Source organism: Grus americana, chromosome 19, assembly GCF_028858705.1.
Source record: "Grus americana isolate bGruAme1 chromosome 19, bGruAme1.mat, whole genome shotgun sequence".
NCBI lineage: Eukaryota > Metazoa > Chordata > Aves > Gruiformes > Gruidae > Grus > Grus americana.
In genome coordinates, this window is record NC_072870.1 from 166,699 (window position 1) to 188,138 (window position 21,440).

A 21,440-nucleotide genomic window follows, 5' to 3' on the forward strand; every position below is an offset into this window, starting at 1 on the left:
CTCCTCATGCCGTATCACAGCTTGTGTCCAAGCAGCCCGGAGGTGAGGCCACAACAGTGCCCTGGGTCAAGCCCTGCCTGCCCCTGCCACGCTGCTGGGATGTGTCATGGGGACCCGGCATGGGGGCAGGATGGACCCACGGTGGTCACTTTGTGGTGCTGGAGCTGGGCAGGGAGGCCCAGGGGGAACTCTGCACCCCAAGCCATCGAACCTCCTACCCGGCTGGGGCACAGCTGCGGGGGGGAGCCCAGGAGATGGGGCACACAGGCTGGGCCAGGGCACACGGGATGTCTGGGGTGATTGTCCCTGCTCCAGAAGCACAGTCCCACATTTCCTGGGCTCCCTGAGCACCAGCCCCATGGCGATGCAGGGGGTGACCGCGTGCCCCAGGGTGAGCGGCCGCCTGCAGAGCTGTCAGCCCAGGGCAGACGGCGTGGCAGAGCTGTCAGCCCCCGCACACGGAGCACCCTCATCTTACCAGGCTGCATTCCATTCTCCAGGAAACGCAGCAGAAAACCTTTGAGTTACACCTGATCAGGGTCCTGCTGAACACGCTGATGCCCCCAGTGCTGGCGGCTGCCCCCAGGGGGAAGCTCACCCCTGTGTGAGCACCCACCCTGGGGCATGACTTGCTGTCTGATCTACCTGCCAGGCTGAGCACAGCAAACAGCCCTGAAGATGTTCCAGGAAGGTCAGGACAGAGCACCACGTGCATCCTTCATTGAAACACTTCTATCTCTAGAATGAACCATTTCCCCAATATGCCAGAAATTGAGTTTCATAGTATCATGGACTCACAGAACGGTTTGGGCTGGAAGGGACCTCCGAAGATCATCCAGTCCAACCCCCCTGCCGTGAGCAGGGACAGCTTCCCCCAGCCCAGGTTGCCCAAAGCCCCATCCAGCCTGGCCTTGAACACTGCCAGGGAGCCAGGGGCAGCCACAGCTTCTCTGGGCAACCTGTGCCAGGGCCTCACCACCCTCATGGTACAACATTTCTTCCTGATGTCCAACCTGACCCCACCCTCGTTCGGTTTAAGACCATTGCCTTGTGCTGGGGACCCCAGAGCTGGGCGCAGTGCTCCAGGGGGGTCTCAGGAGAGCGGAGCAGAGGGGGAGCATCCCCTCCCTCGACCTGCTGGCCACGCTGCTGGTGATGCAGCCCAGGAGACGCTTGGCTTTCTGGGCTGCAAGTGCACCTTGCCGGCTGATGTCCCATTTGTCACCCACCTGTATCCCCCAGTCCTTCTCCGCAGGACTGAAAGCCTCCCTTTCCAGAGAAAGCAAATATGGTGCACGAGTCTCAAGTGAAGCCAAATCCAACACCGTGTCAAGCAAGAAACGCTTGTGCTCTTCTTCAACCATACAGCAGAAGTAAAGGCATATGACTGATGGGACCGGCCTCGTCTCACACACCCATCCTGGGCACTCGGCAACACTCTCACATGCAACAGGCACCCACAAGCTGGGACCAGCCAATGGTACCGCTGTAGGCGAAAGAAGTGTTACCCCAACTGCTGGCACAGCCCAACCCAGGGAGCAGGGAGCAACAGGAGATATGGAGAAATGGTGGAAAGTAAAAGGAGAGGAGGCAATGGAAAAGGGATAGGGAAAGAGGATATTCAGAAAGGATTAGAAAGAAGATATAGAAAGATGATACAGAAAGACTGACACGATGAAGAAACTCCTGATGAGTGATCCCCCTGGGACTTTCAGGGCTACCAGCATGGCCCGAGCTCACCCTTACAGAGTTAGAGCTCACAGAGAGCCGAAGCAAAGGGCTGCATCCAGCCGGGCTGAGCTGGAGCAGCTCTCAAAGCCTCTGTGCAGGGGACAGCTGGTGCAACGCACCGTCTCTGCAGGGTCAGGTGTGCCTGGTGCACACCAGCGCTCAGATGCTCCTACTGTGTGTTGGTACACCCGGAGCAGTCCCAGCCAACACACCCCTACCTCCAGGAGACGGCACTGGAGACATCTTGAAGATATACTTGTGTTTGCTTTGCAGCTATTCTAAGCAAGCAGCAGCTTGGTATTTATGGCAGAGCCTCAGACTCAGCTCATCTTATTCCTCCTCCACTGGCAAACCTCATGTGTTGGGTTTGCGTGGCAGGGTTTTGGTAGCGGGGGGAGCACTACAGGGGTGGCTTCTGTGAGAAGCTGCTAGAACCTTCCCCTGTGTCTGACAGAGCCAATGCCAGCCGGCTCCAAGACGGGCCCGCCGCTGGCCAAGGCCAAGCCAATCAGCACCTCTGTGATAACATATTTAAGAAGTAGAAAAACACTTAGAGGGAGAGAGCTTTTGCAGCCGGAGAGAGGAGTGAGAAGATGTAAGAAACTCTGCAGACACCAAGGTCAGGGCAGAAGGAGGGGCAGGAGGTGCTCCAGGCGCTGGAGCAGAGATCCCCCTGCAGCCCGTGGTGAAGGCCATGGTGAAGCAGGCTGTCCCCCTGCAGCCCATGGAGGAAGGATGAGGGGGTGTAGCGATTCCACCTGCAGCCCGTGGAGGACCCCACGCCGGAGCAGGTGGAGGCACCTGAAGGAGGCTGCGGCCTGTGGGAAGCCCACGCTGGAGCAAGTTCCTGGCCGGACCTGTGGACCCGTGAAGAGGGGAGCCCACGCCAGGGCAGGTTTGCTCCCAGGACTTGTGACCCTGTGGGGGACCCACACTGGAGCAGTTTGCTCCTGAAGGTCTGCACCCCGTGAGAGGGACTCCATGCTGGAGCAGGGGAACGATGAGAGGAGTCCTCCCCCTGAGGATGAAGAAGTGGCAGAAACAACGTGTGATGAACTGACCGTAACCCCCATTCCCCGTCCCCCTGTGCCGCTGACGGGGGGGAAGGTTGAAGCCGGGAGTGAAGTTGAGCCTGGGAAGATGGGAGGGGTGGGGGGAAGTGTTTTAAGAGTTGATTTTATTTTCTCATTCCTCTACTCTGTTTTGCCTAGTAATAAATTAGATTAATTCCCTCTCTAAGTTTGGTCTGTTTTGCTCGTGACAACAATTAGTGAGTGATCTCTCCCTGTCCTTATCTCGACCTACAAGCATTTCGTTATGCCTTTTCTCCCCTGTTTAGTGAATGAGGAGAGTGAGAGAGCGGCTCTGGTGGGCACCTGGCCTCCAGCCAGGGTCAACCCACCACACCTCACACAAAAGGCCCCCGTCAGCTCCAGCTTCAGCAGGCAGCCTCTGCTCGAGGGGTGCCCAGCCCAAAGCAAGGTCAAAACAACTCCTAAGCATCACGGCTTGAAATCCGGCAAAGATACGATGTGCCATCCAAGCGACTCTTCTGCCTTTTCAAAATTGTTTTCCTAAAATGCTGTTCATTCTCATTCAGCTGAAAAGCATCAACGTATGTTGATCTGCAGCCAAATATAGCCTGGGTGTTGAATGACACCCCTTTCTGCTAATCGGTATACCACACTATACCTCTTTTACTTAAGAAGTTATTTAACTTAGTGTTTATTGTGTCAGATTGTTGTTTTATGTTCCCACAGGCATCCCACATGTCTACAAAATGCATTTGATTTTTGAAGGAACACGAAGTTTCATTGCAAAATGGGCTGGAAAAAGTATTTTAAGTGGCTTTCAGTCATCGCATAAAACTACCTGAATATTTAGAGTAAATAAAAAGCATATCAAAATGTACCTTGCATTTGAAAGAAACTCATTAAACAGAAAATATTAACTAAAGTTAGGAAATGGGGTTGTTTCACTCTTCACTCCCCAAATGCGAGGAAAGAAGCCCAGTTTGATGAACCACCGAGCTGGATTTCCAAAGAGCTCATACAGCTCTGGGTACCCACAGGGGGCTTTGAGACCCCCACAAATCATACACTGAAACCTGGGACCATGGCCTTTAATGTTTTTAATTAAGAGAAGGACATTTCTGAAGTGCTCATCCCCTGGGGGAGTCCGGCAGGGGGGTGCCAGCCTATCTGCTGAGCCCGTCTGGGTTGCAGGGGGAGCAGAGATCCCACCCCTGGCTTTGTTTCCGTGTTTGAACTGGTCCAAGCGAGGTGAATGTTTCCACCGCACTGGCTAGATAAACCAAACCCAAAAGCAGCTAGAGCAAAAGCTATTCTGAATAACAAGGATCGAAAGTACTGACATTTGGAAGAATGTAAATAGCAGCTTTTGCTCTGCGAGGAACTCAAAATTTGATACTTATAGAAAGATGGAAAATGCTGTCGAGATGTCTGGGAACCCGCATCACTGGCAACGCTTCTGGGCTGGAGATGCACTTGGGAGCTGTGAGCCCAAAGCCCCCCATATCTGTCTGCTGCTGGTGAGCTGACCGAGGCAGGGTGCTGCTGTGAAATGGGGATGAACAGAGCAGTTTTCGTGTAAGGAATTTAGAACATGAGAACACCTTTTCCTCGGGGCAGCAGCAGCCCAGCAGGCAGGCTGCCCCCGGGACCAGTTTGCTGCGGGCTTGTGGAGTTTGGGACAGCCACTGAGGGACAGACTCATGCCCCTGCGGAAGAGGCCAGCACCACCGGGTACAGTAGGACTGTGGCCAGAGGAGCAGCCCTGCCCGATGGGCTGGGACACGTGCTCCAACACAGCCCGTCCCTATGAAAGCTCCAGGTCTGATGAGGCTTTTCTGTCCGGAGATGACAACAGCAAAGCCAGAATAAAAGTCCATAATCTTAATGCTCAGTTACTCCTAATTTACAACATGTTAACAGGGGAATTGGCTCCTCATTTCTCCTTTCACTGAGCGATTCACTCACAGTAAAGTCCACACAAATTAGCGAAGTCCTTGTTGCAGAAATACTTACACAAGGACCACACTTAAAGTACCAGGCATATCTAAACCAGTTCTCCAGTTCAACTCATCCCAAATCCCATGCAGAAATGTGGGAAGGGAGGTGGGAGCAGGGAGCTGTGTTCCCCGGGCTCTGGGAGAACACAGACACATTGCCCAAGCTCCCAGGGAGGAGCTGGGAGAGCCAGAGCTCAACTGGAGCGGTGTGCAGGGCAGCAGGATGGGCTGCCCTAAGTACCAAAGAGCTTCAGGATGGCCAAGGAAGCTGTGGCCCCACTGCTCAGTGGGGCAGGAGCTCTAGTGACCAGGCACATGGCAAACGCTAAGGTTTCCATTTCTTCTTTCGTCTTGGTGATCACTGGTGAGGTCTGTCCTTGGCCTCCCAGTGCCCTCTAGGCAGAGGCCGGTGGCATGATACACTGCCCATGGAGAGGGATGTAGGCTTTGGGTGTACTTAAATCAACTGGAAATGCACAGGTCCACGGGATCAGGTGGGATGCATCTGAGCATGCTGATGGAGCTGGCCAATGTCACCGCAAAGGGTCTCTCCATCATCTTCCAAAGACGGCAGCGATCGTGGGTGGTTCCAGAGGACTGGCAAAAGGCGGCAAACACCATACATCTTCTGGGAGGAGGATCTGGGGAACCCCTCAGCCTCCTCTCAGTAACTGGGAAGGTCGTTGAGTAAATCCTCCCAGAAAGACAAGAAGGTAATTGGAAACAGCCAGTGTGGATTTACCAGGGGCAACTATGCTGTGCCATCCTGATGGCCTTCTCTGACGAGACTAGCTGTGTGGATAAGAGGAGAGCAGGGAGTGGTGCACACCCTGAGCTTAAGGCCTTTGGCACAGCATCCCATGGTATCCTTATAGCCACTTTGAAAGGACACAGGTTGGATAAGGTTGGTGGAAAATTGTCTGGACTGCCAGGTTGTGATCAGCGATACAAAGTCCAAACAGTGGCCAGTTCCTAATGGTAACCCCTGGGAGAACGATGCTGGGTCTGAAAATACCATTAAACATCTTCACCAGTAACCTGGGACAGCGGAGTGGAGTGCGTTTTTGGCAGGTTTGCAGAAGACACCAATCTGGGGAGAGTGATAGAAGACAGGGCAGATATTCAGAGGGACCTCAACAGTCTGGAGAAAGGGGCTGACAGGAACCCCACGAAGCTCAAAGGCAAATGCAACATCCTGTGTTGGGGACGGGATGCATGTCACAGGATGGACTGGGGGCCAGCTGTCCAGAAAGCACCTAGAGCTCCCAGAGTCCTCATGGACATCAGGCTGCCCAGGAGTCAGCAGTGAAGGTAGAACTCATTGTTGTCTGGGTGCACAGGAGGACAGCCAGCAGGGCGAGGACAGGGATCGTTCACTTCTACCTAGCACTTGTGAGACCACAACTAAAGTGCTGTGTTCTGCTTGGGGCTCCCCAAAACACATCACGTGGGAGTGAAGGCAGTTGAGGCCACCAAGGTGGTCCAGGCTGAAGCACAGGACAAATCAGGACAGGCAGGGTTTGGCCAGCTGAAGGTGACAAAGCTCAGGGGGATCTTTCTGGTTCCTACAACAACCCGGTGGAAGAACTGAGAGAAGGTGAAGCCAGACTCTTCTTGGAGGTAGATAGGGGCAGGACAAGAGGTGACAGACCAAGCTGGGACACATGGAATTCCAGTTAAATATTAAGGGGGAAAATCATCATGAGCATGGTCATACACTGGACTGGGGCCCAGAGGACCGACAGACCAACGGCCGTGCCATCTCCATCTTTCTAGATACTGAGAATGCAGCTGGACAAGGCCATGAGCACCCTGATGCAGCTGGCCCTGCTCTGTGGCTGGGATCTCGTGGGCTCCTTTCTCACCACTGTGCTGTGATCCCATGACAAGGAACAAACTTGGGTTCCAGATTTCTAGTTGCTTGTCCCTGGAAGGCCGGGAGTCCAAGGGGGACGCCCATACTACAAACACAGCTAACGCCAGCTGCAATAGCTCCATGGCAATGCCGTGCCCCTGCGGAGGATCTGTCCTGTAGCACCAAAAATTCAAAATCGCACCAGCAGCACACTGGGTACTGGGGCAAAACGAAAGCAAGCAAGGGCCGGGGATGTTTGCACGCTAATGGTGTGTTCCAGCCAGACAATTGCCTTACCGCAAGCTCGCCCCACGCTGTTCCCTGGGTAGCTGTCCCCAGCTACAACAGTTGCCGGGTCACCCGTCAGGCACGTGCAGCCCAGCCGCGCTGCTTGTCAGCCCTGCCAGAGCTGTCACATCCTGTTGGACGCAGTGCGCAGTGACGAGCAAAGCCAGCAGCGCAACACCGCTCTGCGCCCAGCTCACCTCCCGTCCTGTGCACGCGAGTGTGCACGCTCGGCACGCACACTGCTGGGCACAGGGGCCCAGCACGGAGTTGGCATCCCTGGGAAGGTGAACAGCTGCAGAAGCCCAGAGTGGGAGAGCAGCCAGGTCAGAAGCCAAACCCCCGAAGCAGACATTGCCCACGTCAGCCCCCCAACACAGGGGCTCCAAGCTGCAGCCCAGAGGAGCTTCTCTCCCCTGATTACCTTCAGAGCCTAAAGAAATGCTAAGAAATGCCGAAATTAGAAGAAATAATTAGCACTTCCTTGACTGAGTGGTCCATGGCTGAGAGAGTTGGGGTTGTGCAGCCTGGAGAAGAGACGGCTCCGGGGAGACCTTACTGCAGCCACTCGGTACTTAAAGGGGGCTGAGAGGAAAGGTGGAGAGAGACTTTTGACCAGGGCCTGCAGTGACAGGACAAGGGGCAACGGTTTCAAACTGAACGAGGGTGGGGTCAGGTTGGACATCAGGAAGAAATGTTGTACCATGAGGGGGGTGAGGCCCTGGCACAGGTTGCCCACAGAAGCTGTGGCTGCCCCTGGCTCCCTGGCAGTGTTCAAGGCCAGGCTGGATGGGGCTTTGGGCAACCTGGGCTGGGGGAAGATGTCCCTGCTCACGGCAGGGGGGTTGGACTGGACGATCTTTGGAGGTCCCTTCCAGCCCAAACCATTCCATGACTCTATGGGGGAGCAGAGCCCTGAATCCCCCTCTCCCAACATGCCAGGACAATGTTCAAACCACAGAGCTTCAACACAGAGCAAATCCAACCCTGCTCAAATTCACAGCCCTGGGCTACACAGCACCAATTTTTGGCCACCTCTATTTTCCTTACACACTGCAGAAGTAATGCCTTTGCCTGGGAAATAAGGGCACACCACAGCCAACACCAGGGACAGCCACCTTCCACTGCCACCTCCCTGCTCTCCCCCTCCCTGCCACTGCCACCGCTACCCAGCACCTGCATTTGAGATGGCAAACAGCTCCTGAAGGGCACAGCAAAGAGCACAGCGGAGCGGAAAGCCCAGTGGGGGTTTCACAGCGCTGCTGTCAGCACACAGCAGTGTCTCTGCAGCAGAGGGTTTTTTCCGGGAAGAGATCTGCTGACTCCCCCCAACACCGCCCAGCTAGAGCAGAGCTCTGCCCAGGCCAGGATCCCTGCAGGCAGGGACAGGAGAGCTGGCGTGCAGAGGGAGTTGCTGCTGTCCTGCTTCGCTGTGTGCTGTTGCACCATCCTTTGCTTTGGCTTGGCTATGGCCCCGCAATTCTCCTTCCCTCTTGCTCTAGAGACAAGCCTTTCTCTTGCCCCAGTGTTGCAGAAGACTGTTTCCCCCCTGCCTCAGGCTCAACCATGACCTCCTCTTGCCGCTTGTACAGGGCCGGGAGGGCGCTGGGCTCCAAGCTGGAATCTGCCTCTGCAAAGGTGATCAGTTAATGTCGCTGCTGTATTGATTCGGCACTGCAGCATGGGAGAGCAGACTTCACAAGTGGCTTCCCAGGCTCAAAAGGAGATAGATAAATTATAAACACCAAAACTACATCTGGCTTCACTGCAGAGTGCTTAGAGAAAGGAGGATTTTCACTGAGCTGTTATCTGTGTATAAACCTCCTGCAGGAGCAGCAGATCCATGGCCTGGATCCCCACCTCAGGGTGCTGAAGAGCAACTCTGGCAATTCCCGGTGTCTATCAGTTTAATCGTTTGCTGAAACACAATCTTTGCTGCAGAACAAGGCCTTGCTTCTCTGCTCCATGATGCCTCATTTTCATCAACATCCTCCAGTATGACCAGCGAGGACAAGGCACTGGAGCTTGCTCTGCAGCAATGCAGAGGCAGATTCCACTGCTGGAGCAATGACTGCATCTTGCCAGGTGTTCTTTCACCAAAGGATCACCAGAAGGTTGGCCAACCTGCAGTAAAAACTACACAGCAACCCTGCATGGTGGGGCAGAAGACAAAGCCTCAGCCCAGAGAAGACTGATTTTAAGAAATTGCAATGACGAGACACCTGTGACAGGCTCATAGCCTTGCACCACCCATGCAGCCATCCCATGGGTGCCCTGGACCCAACGTGCATGCCCTCAATATGGCCCCTTGCAACGGCAGATAGTCTGCCTGGCCACCACAGCTTGACTCTCCCTGGGGATACATCTCCAGCCTCGCTGAGCTCTCAGCACACAAGTCCATGGCTGACCCAGGACAGGCAAGGCTGCTTAAAACATACACATGAACCAAAGAAGCTCTACACCAGAGTGCTGCAACTGAGCCAGCAAAGCTCAGTGTAAGACTGCACTGAACAGGAGGGTGATTTTTTAAATAAAAATAAATTTAAAATAAAGCTGTTTTCATTCCCTCCTGGATTCACTAATTTTCTCATGCCCCAAACTCACATGCACTGCAAGACATACAGCCAACAGCACTTGTGTGTGACACGTCCTACGGGTCCCCCTCACATCTCCTGGACTCTTTGTTAATGATGGCCACAGAGGGGTTTGGGATGCACCTTCTGTGCTTGCCAGGAGCTGACAGCAACACTGATCTTCCACCCCATTGGCCTGTCCTGCCTCAGCGTCATTAGGCAGCACAGCTGATTTACAGTTATGGAGTGATTTAAATTGTATAGTACCTTCAGAGGTCCTCTCACCTCCTGTGCCAGAGTAAAGCCTCTCTACAAGAAAGACATTGAGGTGCTGGAGCAGGTCCAAAGAGCAGCAACGAAGCTGGTGAAGCGTCTGGAGAACAAGTCTGATGAGGAGCGGCTCAGGGAACCGGGGTTGTTTAGTCTGGAGAAAAGGAGGATCAGGGGAGACCTGATTGCTGTCTACAACTACCTGCAAGGAGCTTGTAGCCAGGTGAGTGTTGGTCTCTTCTCCCAAGTAACAAGTGATAGAACAAGAGGAAACAGCCTCCAGTTGGGCCCTGGGAGGTTTAGATTGGATATTAGGAAAAATTGCTTCACCTAAAGGGTTATCAATCATTGGAACAGGCTGCCCAGGGAAGTGGTTGAGTCTCCATCCCTGGAGGTATTTAAAAGGTGCGTAGATGTGGTGCTTAGGGACATGGTTTAGTGGTTGGACTTGGCAGTGCAAGGTTAATGGTTGGACTTGATGATCGTAAAAGTCTTTTCCAACCAAAACGATTCTATGATTCTATAAGCTGCCCAATGGTTTTTCACCCCAAGCCTTCTTAGAAGCTGCATGTATCCAGGCTGGCATCTCAATGACCTTTTGGGTTAGATGCTATCAACTCATGCCAGTCTTGTAACCCTTCTTCTGCCATTCTCTCTGCTGCTTACATGTGTATGCTTCCATTCATTCCATCCAACTCCTTCTTACTTGTCCCTACAGGAGACACACGGGACACTGCCTGCTCATGAGCAGTGGTCTCCAGGCTCACTGCTTCTGCACAACCAAGTTGCTTGTGCCATTTCCCAAAGCATAAACATTTCAACAAGACCTCTGTAGCAAAGACCAAGCAACCGAACATTGCAGAGTACAGAGAACAGTCCAGAGAACCATGAACCACCCGTGAGAAGTTGGAAATGAGGGGACCTGCAGGCTGAGCAGGCACCTGGGGTCACCTGAGGGTGATCTCTCCCCCATGAGAGCCCCATGACAGCCTGATGCATGGTGGTTTGCAGGAGACAAGTGACTTTCAGCTCATACATGAGCCAGTAGGTTTAGACTCCAGGTAAGTGTAGAGGGGGCAGTGCTAACTTCGGATCCCATGGCAGGGTGCAGCAGCCATGGCTTAGGCACACAACTGTCAGTGGATGGCCTGATCCTGCCATCAGGATCTGATCACTCTTGTACAGCAGGGACAGGTTCACCCATCCTCAACATGGGTCTGCTGGAGCATCACACTGGTGCCCCCAAAGGCAGCAGTACCCCAGCGTAAGCAGAAGGGAGAAGCCAGGTCACACCCCAGACTTGCGAAGACTCCCACAGACACGTTTCTCCATCGTGCCCATGGCCTGGGGCAACACCACAAAGCCAACACTGAGCAGACACAACACCTCTCTAGAAAGGTCTTGGAAGGGAGATGCACCACCGAGGGTGTTATGCGGATGATGGGAGAAGCTCTCGTCAAACAGTTCATGTAATCAAGCGTTTGACTTTCCTTCTGGCAGATGGAGGATCCGAAGCCATAAAACATCGTGTTCTTTCACAAGAATTAACCCACATTGTCAGCCCATTACTGAGTAGTATGGCCAAGTTATACCTTCTCTAAATGACATGCTTGCTTGCTTTGTACACTTTTTCTGGAGATGAGTAATCTCTGTCTAGTACCATTTCATCAAACTGAACTAGTTCAGCTTTTAGAGCTCAGGCCATAGCTGATAATGGATGGACTCAATAAAAAAATGCTGTGGTCACACAACACAAGATGCCAACCCAGTGCAAATTCACTCTTTTGGATCCACTTTCCTCTAAAACCTGGAGTTAACGACATGTTTGTGAGCACAGTGTCAGGTGCCACTTACCCTCCCACACATGGTGCAAGCAGAATATGGCAGCTCCGGTCAGCACGAAGTCTTGCACGCATGATGGGGCTAAGGTGCCTGATCCAGATAAATTGGCACCACTGGCTGATCCAACAGAGACCTCTAGAGCCACAGCGTTGGTCTCTCCTGCCTCCATCCCAACATGCTCTGCAATCCTGGGATGTCCAAGAGAATTGCATAGCTCTGACTTCAGAAAATCAGTAAAAGCATGTCCTACTTTCACAAAGTACACGTTATTTAGGAATTCAAGCCCTGATTTCAAAAGCACCTGGAGACCATGTGTAACCTTGTCTTATGAGACTTCAGGTCACTAGCAGTCAAATGCTTCTGAGTTAACCCAAGCTCTGTGAAGATGCTGCAGGCTGTATGAGGGGGGCATGAAGCTCAGTCAGCTCCCCTGTCCCCAGCTGCCCCTCAACATCCTTTCCCTCGGCACTCCCCTGGCGCTTTGTGCTGCCTTCCCGGGCTGTGCCTGCCTGCTGCTTCCCCATGGAAATCTTCTTTTGGCACCTTCTGCCACGGCCCCATTGACTGCGCTCTCTCTGTTGGTGTTCTCAAAGTCTTCCCACTAGCACCCATCACAGAGATGTCGTGGCCTGCCTTCGCTTTCCAGCTGCCTCAGGCCAGGACCCAAGCAGCACCCAGCAGGGACGTCTACAGCAATCAGACCTTCCCACTGCCATCAGTTGCTCCTGAGACAGAAAAGCCTCTCCACAAGACACTCTAACACTTCTTTCATCAAGTATTTCTAACCTATTTCTTGACTTTGCGGGGCGGGAGGGGAGTTACTCAGAATTGTAGGATAATTCAGGCTGGAAGGGACTTCAGGAGGTCATGCAACCCAACCTCCAGCTCAAAGCAGGGTCAGTGACTTCCAGCTTCTAGTGAGTCCTATGGACAAGCCCCATGCCCCTTAACCCCCATCTCTTGTAGAGCAAACATATTCCACCCCCTCTTGGCTGCAGACAGAAGTGCGAGCAGCACTACTGTTCATCACAACTGTGCATAGCACAGCCTCCAGACCACCCGGGCAGAGGAGAGGGAGGGGCACCCCATCTCTACCTCTACCCCTGGAAAACCCTGCTAAGAAGCCCACCAAAAGAAGGTGCTAGTTATGGGTGGTTTCATGGGAACAAGAGATAGGGTTGTATCAGCCCTTCAAAAGTCTAATATTTCCTGGGCTGTGAAGCCATATCGATGCCCAGTGGAGGGGCAACCACAGGCCCAACAGGGAAGAACATTTCCAGCAGGCTGCAGGCCTGCACAGTACTCTCTGAAAGATCACCCATCTTCTCAGCTTAAGTGAAATTTTAGGTGAGTTCATCAGTAACCCTTGGTCTCATTTACGAGCTGTTCAAGCATCCTTCCAGGAACTGCAGAAACACAGAGACTTCAGGTTTCTGAACACATTGCAGGCAAACGTTCTCCCCTCAAAGCTGGTCCTTCAGAGGGTATTTTTGCTCCAGTTGAAACCACCTTTAGTGGGATGCTTAACATGAATGTGCAGAAACACACCCACCGTATGTCCATGCAGACACCCAGGCACACAAGGACAAAGCCAATATGCGCTCCACAGCTCCCTGTGCACGTACTTATATCACGGGCCTTTCAGGCTGGCTTTTTCACTGATCCATTTGGAAATGCATTGCTTTTCCTGGTATTTGCACATCAGAACTTGACTGCACGAAAGCCAAGCACAGTCCTCCTCTCCCAACACCTCCTGGGATCCCTCGGCTGCCTCCACAGCTTCCCATCCTCCCCTTCCCAGAGGGCAGAGACTCACCTGAGTTTTCCTTATCCGCAGGTCAGCAGATGACCTGTTTAGTCCTTCCTCTTGTTCAATACTCTGCTCAATACCTGGTCGGGATAGAGGGACACAGATTATTTTGTGCTGTTTAGAGAAGTAAACGGGATTGTTTGGCAAAGGGACTGTAAAAGACTGAAGCCTGCAAACAGAGGAACATCTGGAACAGGGCAGTCCCCAGCTCCTGACTCCAGCCTGCGATTTAGCCTGGGTGGGCAGCAAAGCCTCATTTCGTTACTGTGAAGCACTCGGTGCCTGGCCGCCAGCCGAGAACTGGTGCTGTCGAGGGCAGCACCTCTCACCCCCAGGCGGGAAGTCAGGATTTCAGTACAAAATTGATGTAATGCTGAGGTCTGATCACTGCGCTTTCGGGTATTCAAACAAAATGGAGTGCTGTTCTCCCCCTGCTAGGCGGGAGGAGGAAACCCAGAGTTAAAATGTCTCTGCAAAATACCAAAGCTCAAGACTTCTCCAGGGACCCTAAAAATAGTAAGTCTGCCAGGTGCTCGGCCTCACACAGGGAGGACCCACCAGGCCGGCAGGAACACGCTTCATCTTGCTGAACATTCCTCTGCAGCAAAGCCCTTTTAATTATACCTGGTAGTGTAACTAAGGGAGATGAATTCCTCGCTTGCCCAGAGACCATAAATCGCAGCGGGGAGGAGTGCTGCCCTGCTCAGCATCCCACTGCGGTTTGGGCAGGGAGAGGGCACGGGGTTGCGGGGCGGGGCACAGAGCAAGGCAGTGCAAATCTGCTCCTCAAGGCCAGCTTGGGACATGCTAATTTAAAAACGTAAAATCAGGGACTTAAAAAGCCTGAAAGAAAGCTCCCATCAGCAGGCTGGCCCAGTGTGCAGAGATACATCTCCACGTAGACCTCCAGGTGTCAGCTGGTAGCATCCCTTCCGTTTGGCTGAAGACCCCATTCCCAATGCAGATGTCCCCCAGCTCTTTGAGCCCAGCTGTCCCCAGCACCTTCCACTCTGGAGCAGGTCCCACGAGCCCAGCATGGGACAGGTTCCTCCTACAGCAGGGGATCCCCATTCCCTGGAGCTGCCCAGTGGCTCCCCATCACCATCTAGCACAGCAGAGCAGAGCGCAGGAAACCACCACCGTGGTGGGCATCTGTGTTTCTGCTGCGTGCCGATTAGCATGGGTGGCCCCACAGTACCACCCTGCAGAGAACAGCAGTGCTGTAAGGAAGACTGTGGGCCTGGGGAACCCTTCACAGTGCTGCAGAAGGTGTCCAACAGCACAGCATGCTCCGGCAAAGTGCTGGAGAACATCAGCACAAATTCTGCACTCCCTCCTATTCTCTCCCGGAACAAGCGTCTGTATCTAGAGCTTATCTGAAAGGTCCCATCCCACACAGCCAAACGGCCACGGCACTTCTCCTGTGCGCTCCCTGCCTGCGAGCGCACGGGCTGCTGCCTGCCCAGCATATTTCGTCAGCAACTGGTCTTCCTCCACACTTGTCATAAACTGTTCCCTGTTCCCAAGGAACAGTATTGGCAAACATTGTGCATTTATGATAATTAATAAAAATTGCATTTTCCCAAGAAGCTGGTAATTAGAATTAGCCACTGCATGAGCAATGTCTGTCCTAAAGAAGTCGATTCGTTGTCAGCAGATGGTGTTTTTCATCAGTCTTGACTGTTTTCTTTCATTGATCATGCTGGCCACGAGTCGATTTGGGACAAAGCGCAAGGACTAATCATCTCTTGCTCCAGGTAAATGCGATACCAATGAGTCTTTTCTAGAAGAAGGAAGCAAGAATTGGAGCCTGTCCCGCAATCCTGCAGGCTCTCAAAGCCCCTTAAAAACCACAGAACAAAACACCTATGGGAAAGGATTTTTGTTCTTGTGTTGAGTTTGCATGGCAAGGTTTTGGTAGCGGGGGGGGGGGCACTACAGGGGTGGCTTCTGTGAGAAGCTGCTAGAACCTTCCCCTGTGTCTGACAGAGCCAATGCCAGCCGCCTCCAAGACGGACCCGCCGCTGGCCAAGGCCAAGCCAATCAGTGCCTCTGTGATAACATATTTAAGAAGGGAAAAAACCAGTTAGAGAGAGCTTTTGCAGCCAGAGAGAGAGGAGCAAGAAGATGTAAGAAACTCTGCAGACACCAAGGTCAGGGCAGAAGGAGGGGCAGGAGGTGCTCCAGGCGCCGGAGCAGAGATCCCCCTGCAGCCCGTGGTGAAGGCCATGGTGAGGCAGGCTGTCCCCCTGCAGCCCATGGAGGAAGGATGAGGGAGTGTAGAGAGTCCACCTGCAGCCCATGGAGGACCCCACACCAGAGCAGGTGGAGGCACCTGAAGGAGGCTGCGGCCTGTGGGAAGCCCATGCTGGAGCGAGCTCCTGGCAGGACCTGTGGACCTGTGGAGAGGGGAGCCCATGCCAGGGCAGGTTTGCTGGCAGGACTTGTGACCCCGTGGGGGACCCACGCTGGAGCAGTTTGCTCCTGAAGGTCTGCACCCTGTGGGAGAGACTCACGTTGGAGCAGGGGAACGATGAGAGGAGTCCTCCCCCTGAGGATGAAGAAGCGGCAGAAACACCGTGTGATGAACTGACCGTAACCCCCATTCCCCGTCCCCCTGTGCCGCTGACGGGGGCGGAGGTTGAAGCCGGGAGTGAAGTTGAGCCTGGGAAGATGGGAGGGGTGGGGGGAGGTGTTTTAGGAATTGATTTTATTTCTCATTCCTCTACTCTGTTTTGCTTAGTAATAAATCAGATGAATTCCCTCTCTAAGTTCAGTCTGTTTTGCTCATGATGATAATTAGTGAGTGATCTCTCCCTGTCCTTATCTTGACCCACAAGCTTCTCGTTATACTTTATTTTTTTTTCTCCCCTGACTGGTGAATGAGGGGAGTGATAGAGCGGCTCTGGTGGGCACCTGGCCCCCAGCCAGGGTCAACCCACCACGGTTCTGCATAGGTTAAACCCTGTCCCCACCTGGACACCAGGGAACCCCAGTATGGCCAGGGGGGGCTCTGGTCCATGGGGAGTGATCCCCTGGTCTATGAAATGGGCAAGCTGGCCCCTAGCTCTCCTTCCTGGGTCTGGCTGAAATCGCATGTCAGGAGCACAGAGGGCAGCAAGGGAACAATGGAGGTACAAGTCTTCTGGCATACACATGGGACGTGAACACGCCAGTGGTGATGAACCTAACAAATGGCTCCAGCCATATCTGAGTCCTCCCACGAAACCCTGGGATTAGGGAGAATGCCGCTGCCATTGGGGAAGCACCAGCTCCTCTCTCACCCTTCAGACATGGCTAGGTCTCCTGCAACAATCTTATCCAAATCCCATACTGATGTCCAAGACCACCGTAGGCAAATCCGAGCTGTGCTGGGGTGACCTGTCTCCTGCCTCAAGAAGGTGCCATCCTCACTGACCCCCTGAATCCCCTGGGGTCCAATCTTGGGCTTCTGGGCTTCTCCGAGTGTTCCAGTCCAACCCTGGCCATCGGCAGGCTGACGGTCGTGTTGTTCTCACCCCTGCTTGTCAAAGAGATTAATTGGCTCTTCTGATGGTGGAAACAAACAGTCACATTGGCCCCAAGGTGGAGGCATGCCAAGACATCAGGGAGTGCTGATGAGACAGGATAACCATCCTTGAGCCCGACGGCCCCCTTCTTCCCACCCACTGCCCCAGAGAGCCCACGTCCAGGGGCCAAGATAGCCGGGATAAGCAGAATGCAACACTGCCTTGGGCAGAGCCACCAGCGATGCAGTCCACACTGGGGATGGAAAAGCAAGACCAGCCCAGTGGAAGCAGGATGGGGGCAGCGAGAAGCACAAGCCCCATGGCAGCACGCCCCATGCCAGCACACGGCCAGAAACCTGGCAGCACCACCTGGCCCCAGCCAGAGCTGCATGGGGAAGAGGGACTATGGCCCTCCGGATGGGTCCCCCCAGTGCTGTGCCTGCCTAGGCTGCCCATGGCAACCTGGCTCGCTGGCAAAGAGCCACCTCTTCTTAGAGGCTCGCAAATCCCACAGCACCCCTCACCTCTTCAACCACTCAGTCCTGGCAACCCAAGCTTTGGCTATGCCACAGGTTTGCTCAGAGCCAGGGCTCACCAGGAGAGCCCAATGTCTGCCCACCAGGTGCTCATGGCACTGTTCCCTCACCTCTGTCCTGGGATTGGGGCATAAGGGGGCAAATTCACAAAGGGCAAATAAAAGCAGCTAGAGGATCCAAGGGGAGGAAAGGTGATGCCCAACCCCAGGTGATCCTTGCAAAGCAGTGGCAGATGCCACTTCTGGCTGCCCCTTCCCTCAGCTCTGTGACCCCCCCACCCCGGCGCCAGCTCAGGTTGCCAGAAGACATGCAGACAGGGCTATGCATCCGCAACCTTCCCTCCCCTACCTAGAGCAAACCACCCCAAAACTGTCTTCTGTCTTGACCTGAGTCACACACCAGCTGCTGCTGGCACAGTGCTGTGATGACAGCCAGGGCCCCACAGCATTTCTGCTTGTGGGGGACAAGTAGGACATGCTGAGCAGCGGGCGCAGGGAGCAGGAGCCAGGGCAGCAATGTGCCCTGCCTGCTGCATCCCCAGCCCGGGACGGGACCCACAGTGGCTGAGGGCAGGAGCACAGAGGGCAGAGCCCCACAGCAGCATCACAGGCAAATACTCACTCTTTAGCTTGGAGCGCACTTTGTTCGCTGTCTTCTTTATGTCAGACATCAGCTCTTCCAGCTCCTCCTTTGTTTCTGGGAAGAAAGAAAAGAACAAACACGGCTGTGTTGGACACACTGCTAAAACCTGCTACCGAGCCCCATGGCATGTGGAGACCAGACCTGCGAGCACTCACACCTCCAGACTGGGAGCACTCCCACCCCGTGCACCCCATTGGACTCTCCTCACAGTTTTTGAACCTGGAAATGACCCTGCTGCTGGTCAGGCAAGTAGGGAGCCAGGGAGCCGTCCTGGGGTGCCCCTGCCTGCACAGCCCTAACCTGCTCCGTACCCGGCGCTCTGCAGAAAGTGGGAGGGAAGGGAGACACAATCCGCAGTGCTGGTTCCTGTAGTGGAGAGAAAACCACTGCTGGACACCAAAAGCCTTCTGGTCACCAAGGGATGATCTTGCCAAGCCCCTGCCATGCTGGCCAGCCCTCCCCAGGGTGTTACAAAAGGTCACGTCTTCCACTTGCATGCCCTGACTAACAGCCAGTGTGTGTGTGTGCCTTCACTCCCCAGCCTGAATTTACTGCTTTTGGCAAAAAAGCAGGGGCTGAAGTGGTCAGAAACCTCCCTCAGTCCCACAGCCCATGTCTCAGAAATGACTCTGAGCAGCCCAACACTGGGAGGAGGCTGTAAAGCAATTCACATATTTCAACGGGCAGGGGCACAGGATCTGCAAATAAAACCAAGGACAAGCAAAGCCCCTTCTTCTCTGTGCCCACAGAAATCCCATCCGCGCCTGCACGATCTGCGTGCAGCTCCCGCTGGGAGAAGAGCCCTGTGGAGCATGGAGCTCACCGGTGAGTCTCAGCATCTCCCCAGGGCTGCCTCTCCACGACTGCAAGAGCTTTCACAAGAGTCTCCCAGGCTGCCAGGACTACTGACTCGGCTAGAGAGAGGAGGAAACCACAGCATATGCCGCACTCGAGAGAAGCAAATCAGCTGGGGCAGTTCCAAGCCCTGCCTGACTGATAGGATCTCAACGACGCTATCTGCCCTCACTCCCGTGCACAAACACCAGTGATGGGCTCTGAGCTCAACACCACTAACAGTGCAATCATCACGTCTTGAGGCACTTGTGTCTTGTAGGACTTTTCTCTGCACTGCAGCAGCATCTCCAAGCCACAAGCCTTGCTCAACAAACCCAGATTGGAGCAAAGCTCCTTGATCAGCCCTACGGAGAAGGACTGGGGGATACAGGTGGGTGACAGATGGGACATCAGCCGGCAAGGTGCACTTGCAGCCCAGAAAGCCAAGCGTCTCCTGGGCTGCATCACCAGCAGCGTGGCCAGCAGGTCGAGGGAGGGGATGCTCCCCCTCTGCTCCGCTCTCCTGAGACCCCCCTGGAGCACTGCGCCCAGCTCTGGGGTCCCCAGCACAAGGCAACAGTTTTAAACCGAACGAGGGTGGGGTCAGGTTGGACATCGGGAAGAAATGTTGTACCATGACGGGGGTGAGGCCCTGGCACAGGTTGCCCAGAGAAGCTGTGGCTGCCCCTGGCTCCCTGGCAGTGTTCAAGGCCAGGCTGGATGGGGCTTTGGGCAAGCTGGGCTGGGGGAAGATGTCCCTGCCCATGGCAGGGGGGTTGGACTGGACGATCTTTGGAGGTCCCTTCCAGCCCAAACCAGTCTGTGAGTCTATGATCTCAACCAGGTTCCTCTCCCAGAAACCAGAGAGTCCTCGAAGAAGCCAAGACATGCAGGTGAGCCTCACCACCCTGTGCTTCAGAATCTGTTGGACACCGCCCCCTGATCAGAGCAGTAGGGCTGCAGCACCCTTGCCCAGCTCACAGGTACCCAACCATGCTCTGCCTGTGCAGCCCTTCATGCTGCACACCTGCACAGGTTGGGTGGTATGAAACGCCCTGTGCTCACCCATGGGCTCGTGGCAGCCCAGCTGGCTTGCCAGGGATGTAACCCAGCCCCAAACGTGGGATCAGCCAACCCCAAAACTCAGCAGTGAGACCAGCATGTTGCTATATCTGAAGATCCAGATACTAAAGAAAGTACAAACCACCTGCCATTCAAATATGATTTCTTGGAAATGCTGCCACCCTAATGCTCCCTCTTGATTTTGATGAGATCAAGACTTACTTAATTAAATAAAACTTTGTTTAATAGACTCTAGGCACATTAACTGAGTCATTTCAATGGCTGTGGTAGCTCTGGTGCTGTACGCTCCCAGCTGGCAGTCACAGGCATAATTAGAAAATCATGATAATGGGAATGTGCTGGGGGAAGGTCACATCATATCGATGGCTGTACACATTTCTGACTCAGAGCTAAGAGCTTCAGGACTATTGGGAAAAGGAGAAAATGAGCACGTCTGCGAATACCTTCACCCCAGGCTCCAGGTATTTCTGAGCAAGCCAACACAGTGGCCTCACCGGGGGAAATGGTACGATCACGAATTTGCAAGAGAATAAGCACAAATGCAGGGAAAGGAAGAAGACGTTTTTCAGTTTGAATTCTCATTTAAGTGACTATTTTTTTTCTCCCCATTCTTGAAAGAACGTGTATTTAATAAAGAAACAAACCAGCCTGGGCTGAGTGACTCCCTGCACCTGGACAGGCTGGGCCAGCTGGCAGGGAAGCGGACAAAGATCCGGGAGTGCCGGGGGACAACAGGCTGCCACGAATACGGTGACGGGCCGAGAGCTGGGCTTGTTCACCTGGGAAAGCAAAGGGGGTTCCTACTGCTGCCTACGACCACCCAGCAGGAGGGTGGAGAGGAGCTGGAGCCAGACTTCTTGCTGGTCCTTGGAGGTGCACAGGGACAGGACAAGCAGTGATGGACCAAGCTGGGAAATGCAAAATTCAAATTAGATATTAGGGAAAAAAAATGTCATCATGAAGGTGGTCAAACACTGGACCCAGACAGGCAGTGGGATGTCCATCCTTAAGGATATTCAGCATGTGGCTGGGTGAAGGCCTGAGCGACCTGATCTAATGGACCTGCTGGAGGGTACTGGACCAGGGACCTCCAAGGTCCCTTCCCACCTTTGATCCTATGAAACAGTTTCACACAACTCACTGCTGCGTGCTTTCCCTTCTCCCTGTTAGTTTGGGCTGAGGGACGTGCTGCAGTGATGCTGTCACTGAGGATGCAGATGTGAGTGCAGGTGAGCACCCTGCCCAGCTGGCCGCTCTGGAAGGGGACAGGACCACGCAGATGAGTGGAGGGACACAGGACAGGGGGCTGGGCTGCCCTCCCTCAAAATATTTCCAACTGAGCAGCAGGGAGAAAACACTCCTTCTGGCTGGCTTTGTGTCACAGGATGTGTGAGGATTACTTGGCGACCTGGCAGGCCCAGGCTTCCCAGACAATTATT

General features: G+C 54.0%; 1 protein-coding gene across 2 annotated transcripts in view; it reads right to left on the reverse strand.

Moving 5' to 3' along the window:
- The window catches only part of STX1A (syntaxin 1A), a 97,115-nt gene that overhangs the window by 17,389 nt on the left and 58,286 nt on the right, over positions 1-21,440 (reverse strand). For both annotated transcript variants that reach the window (XM_054847718.1, XM_054847719.1), the window contains exons 4-5: positions 18,064-18,138; positions 13,404-13,477 (exon numbers count right to left, since the gene is read on the reverse strand). In XM_054847718.1, coding sequence (XP_054703693.1) covers positions 13,404-13,477; positions 18,064-18,138 — 149 coding nt within the window. The remainder of the gene's footprint in view (positions 1-13,403; positions 13,478-18,063; positions 18,139-21,440) is intronic.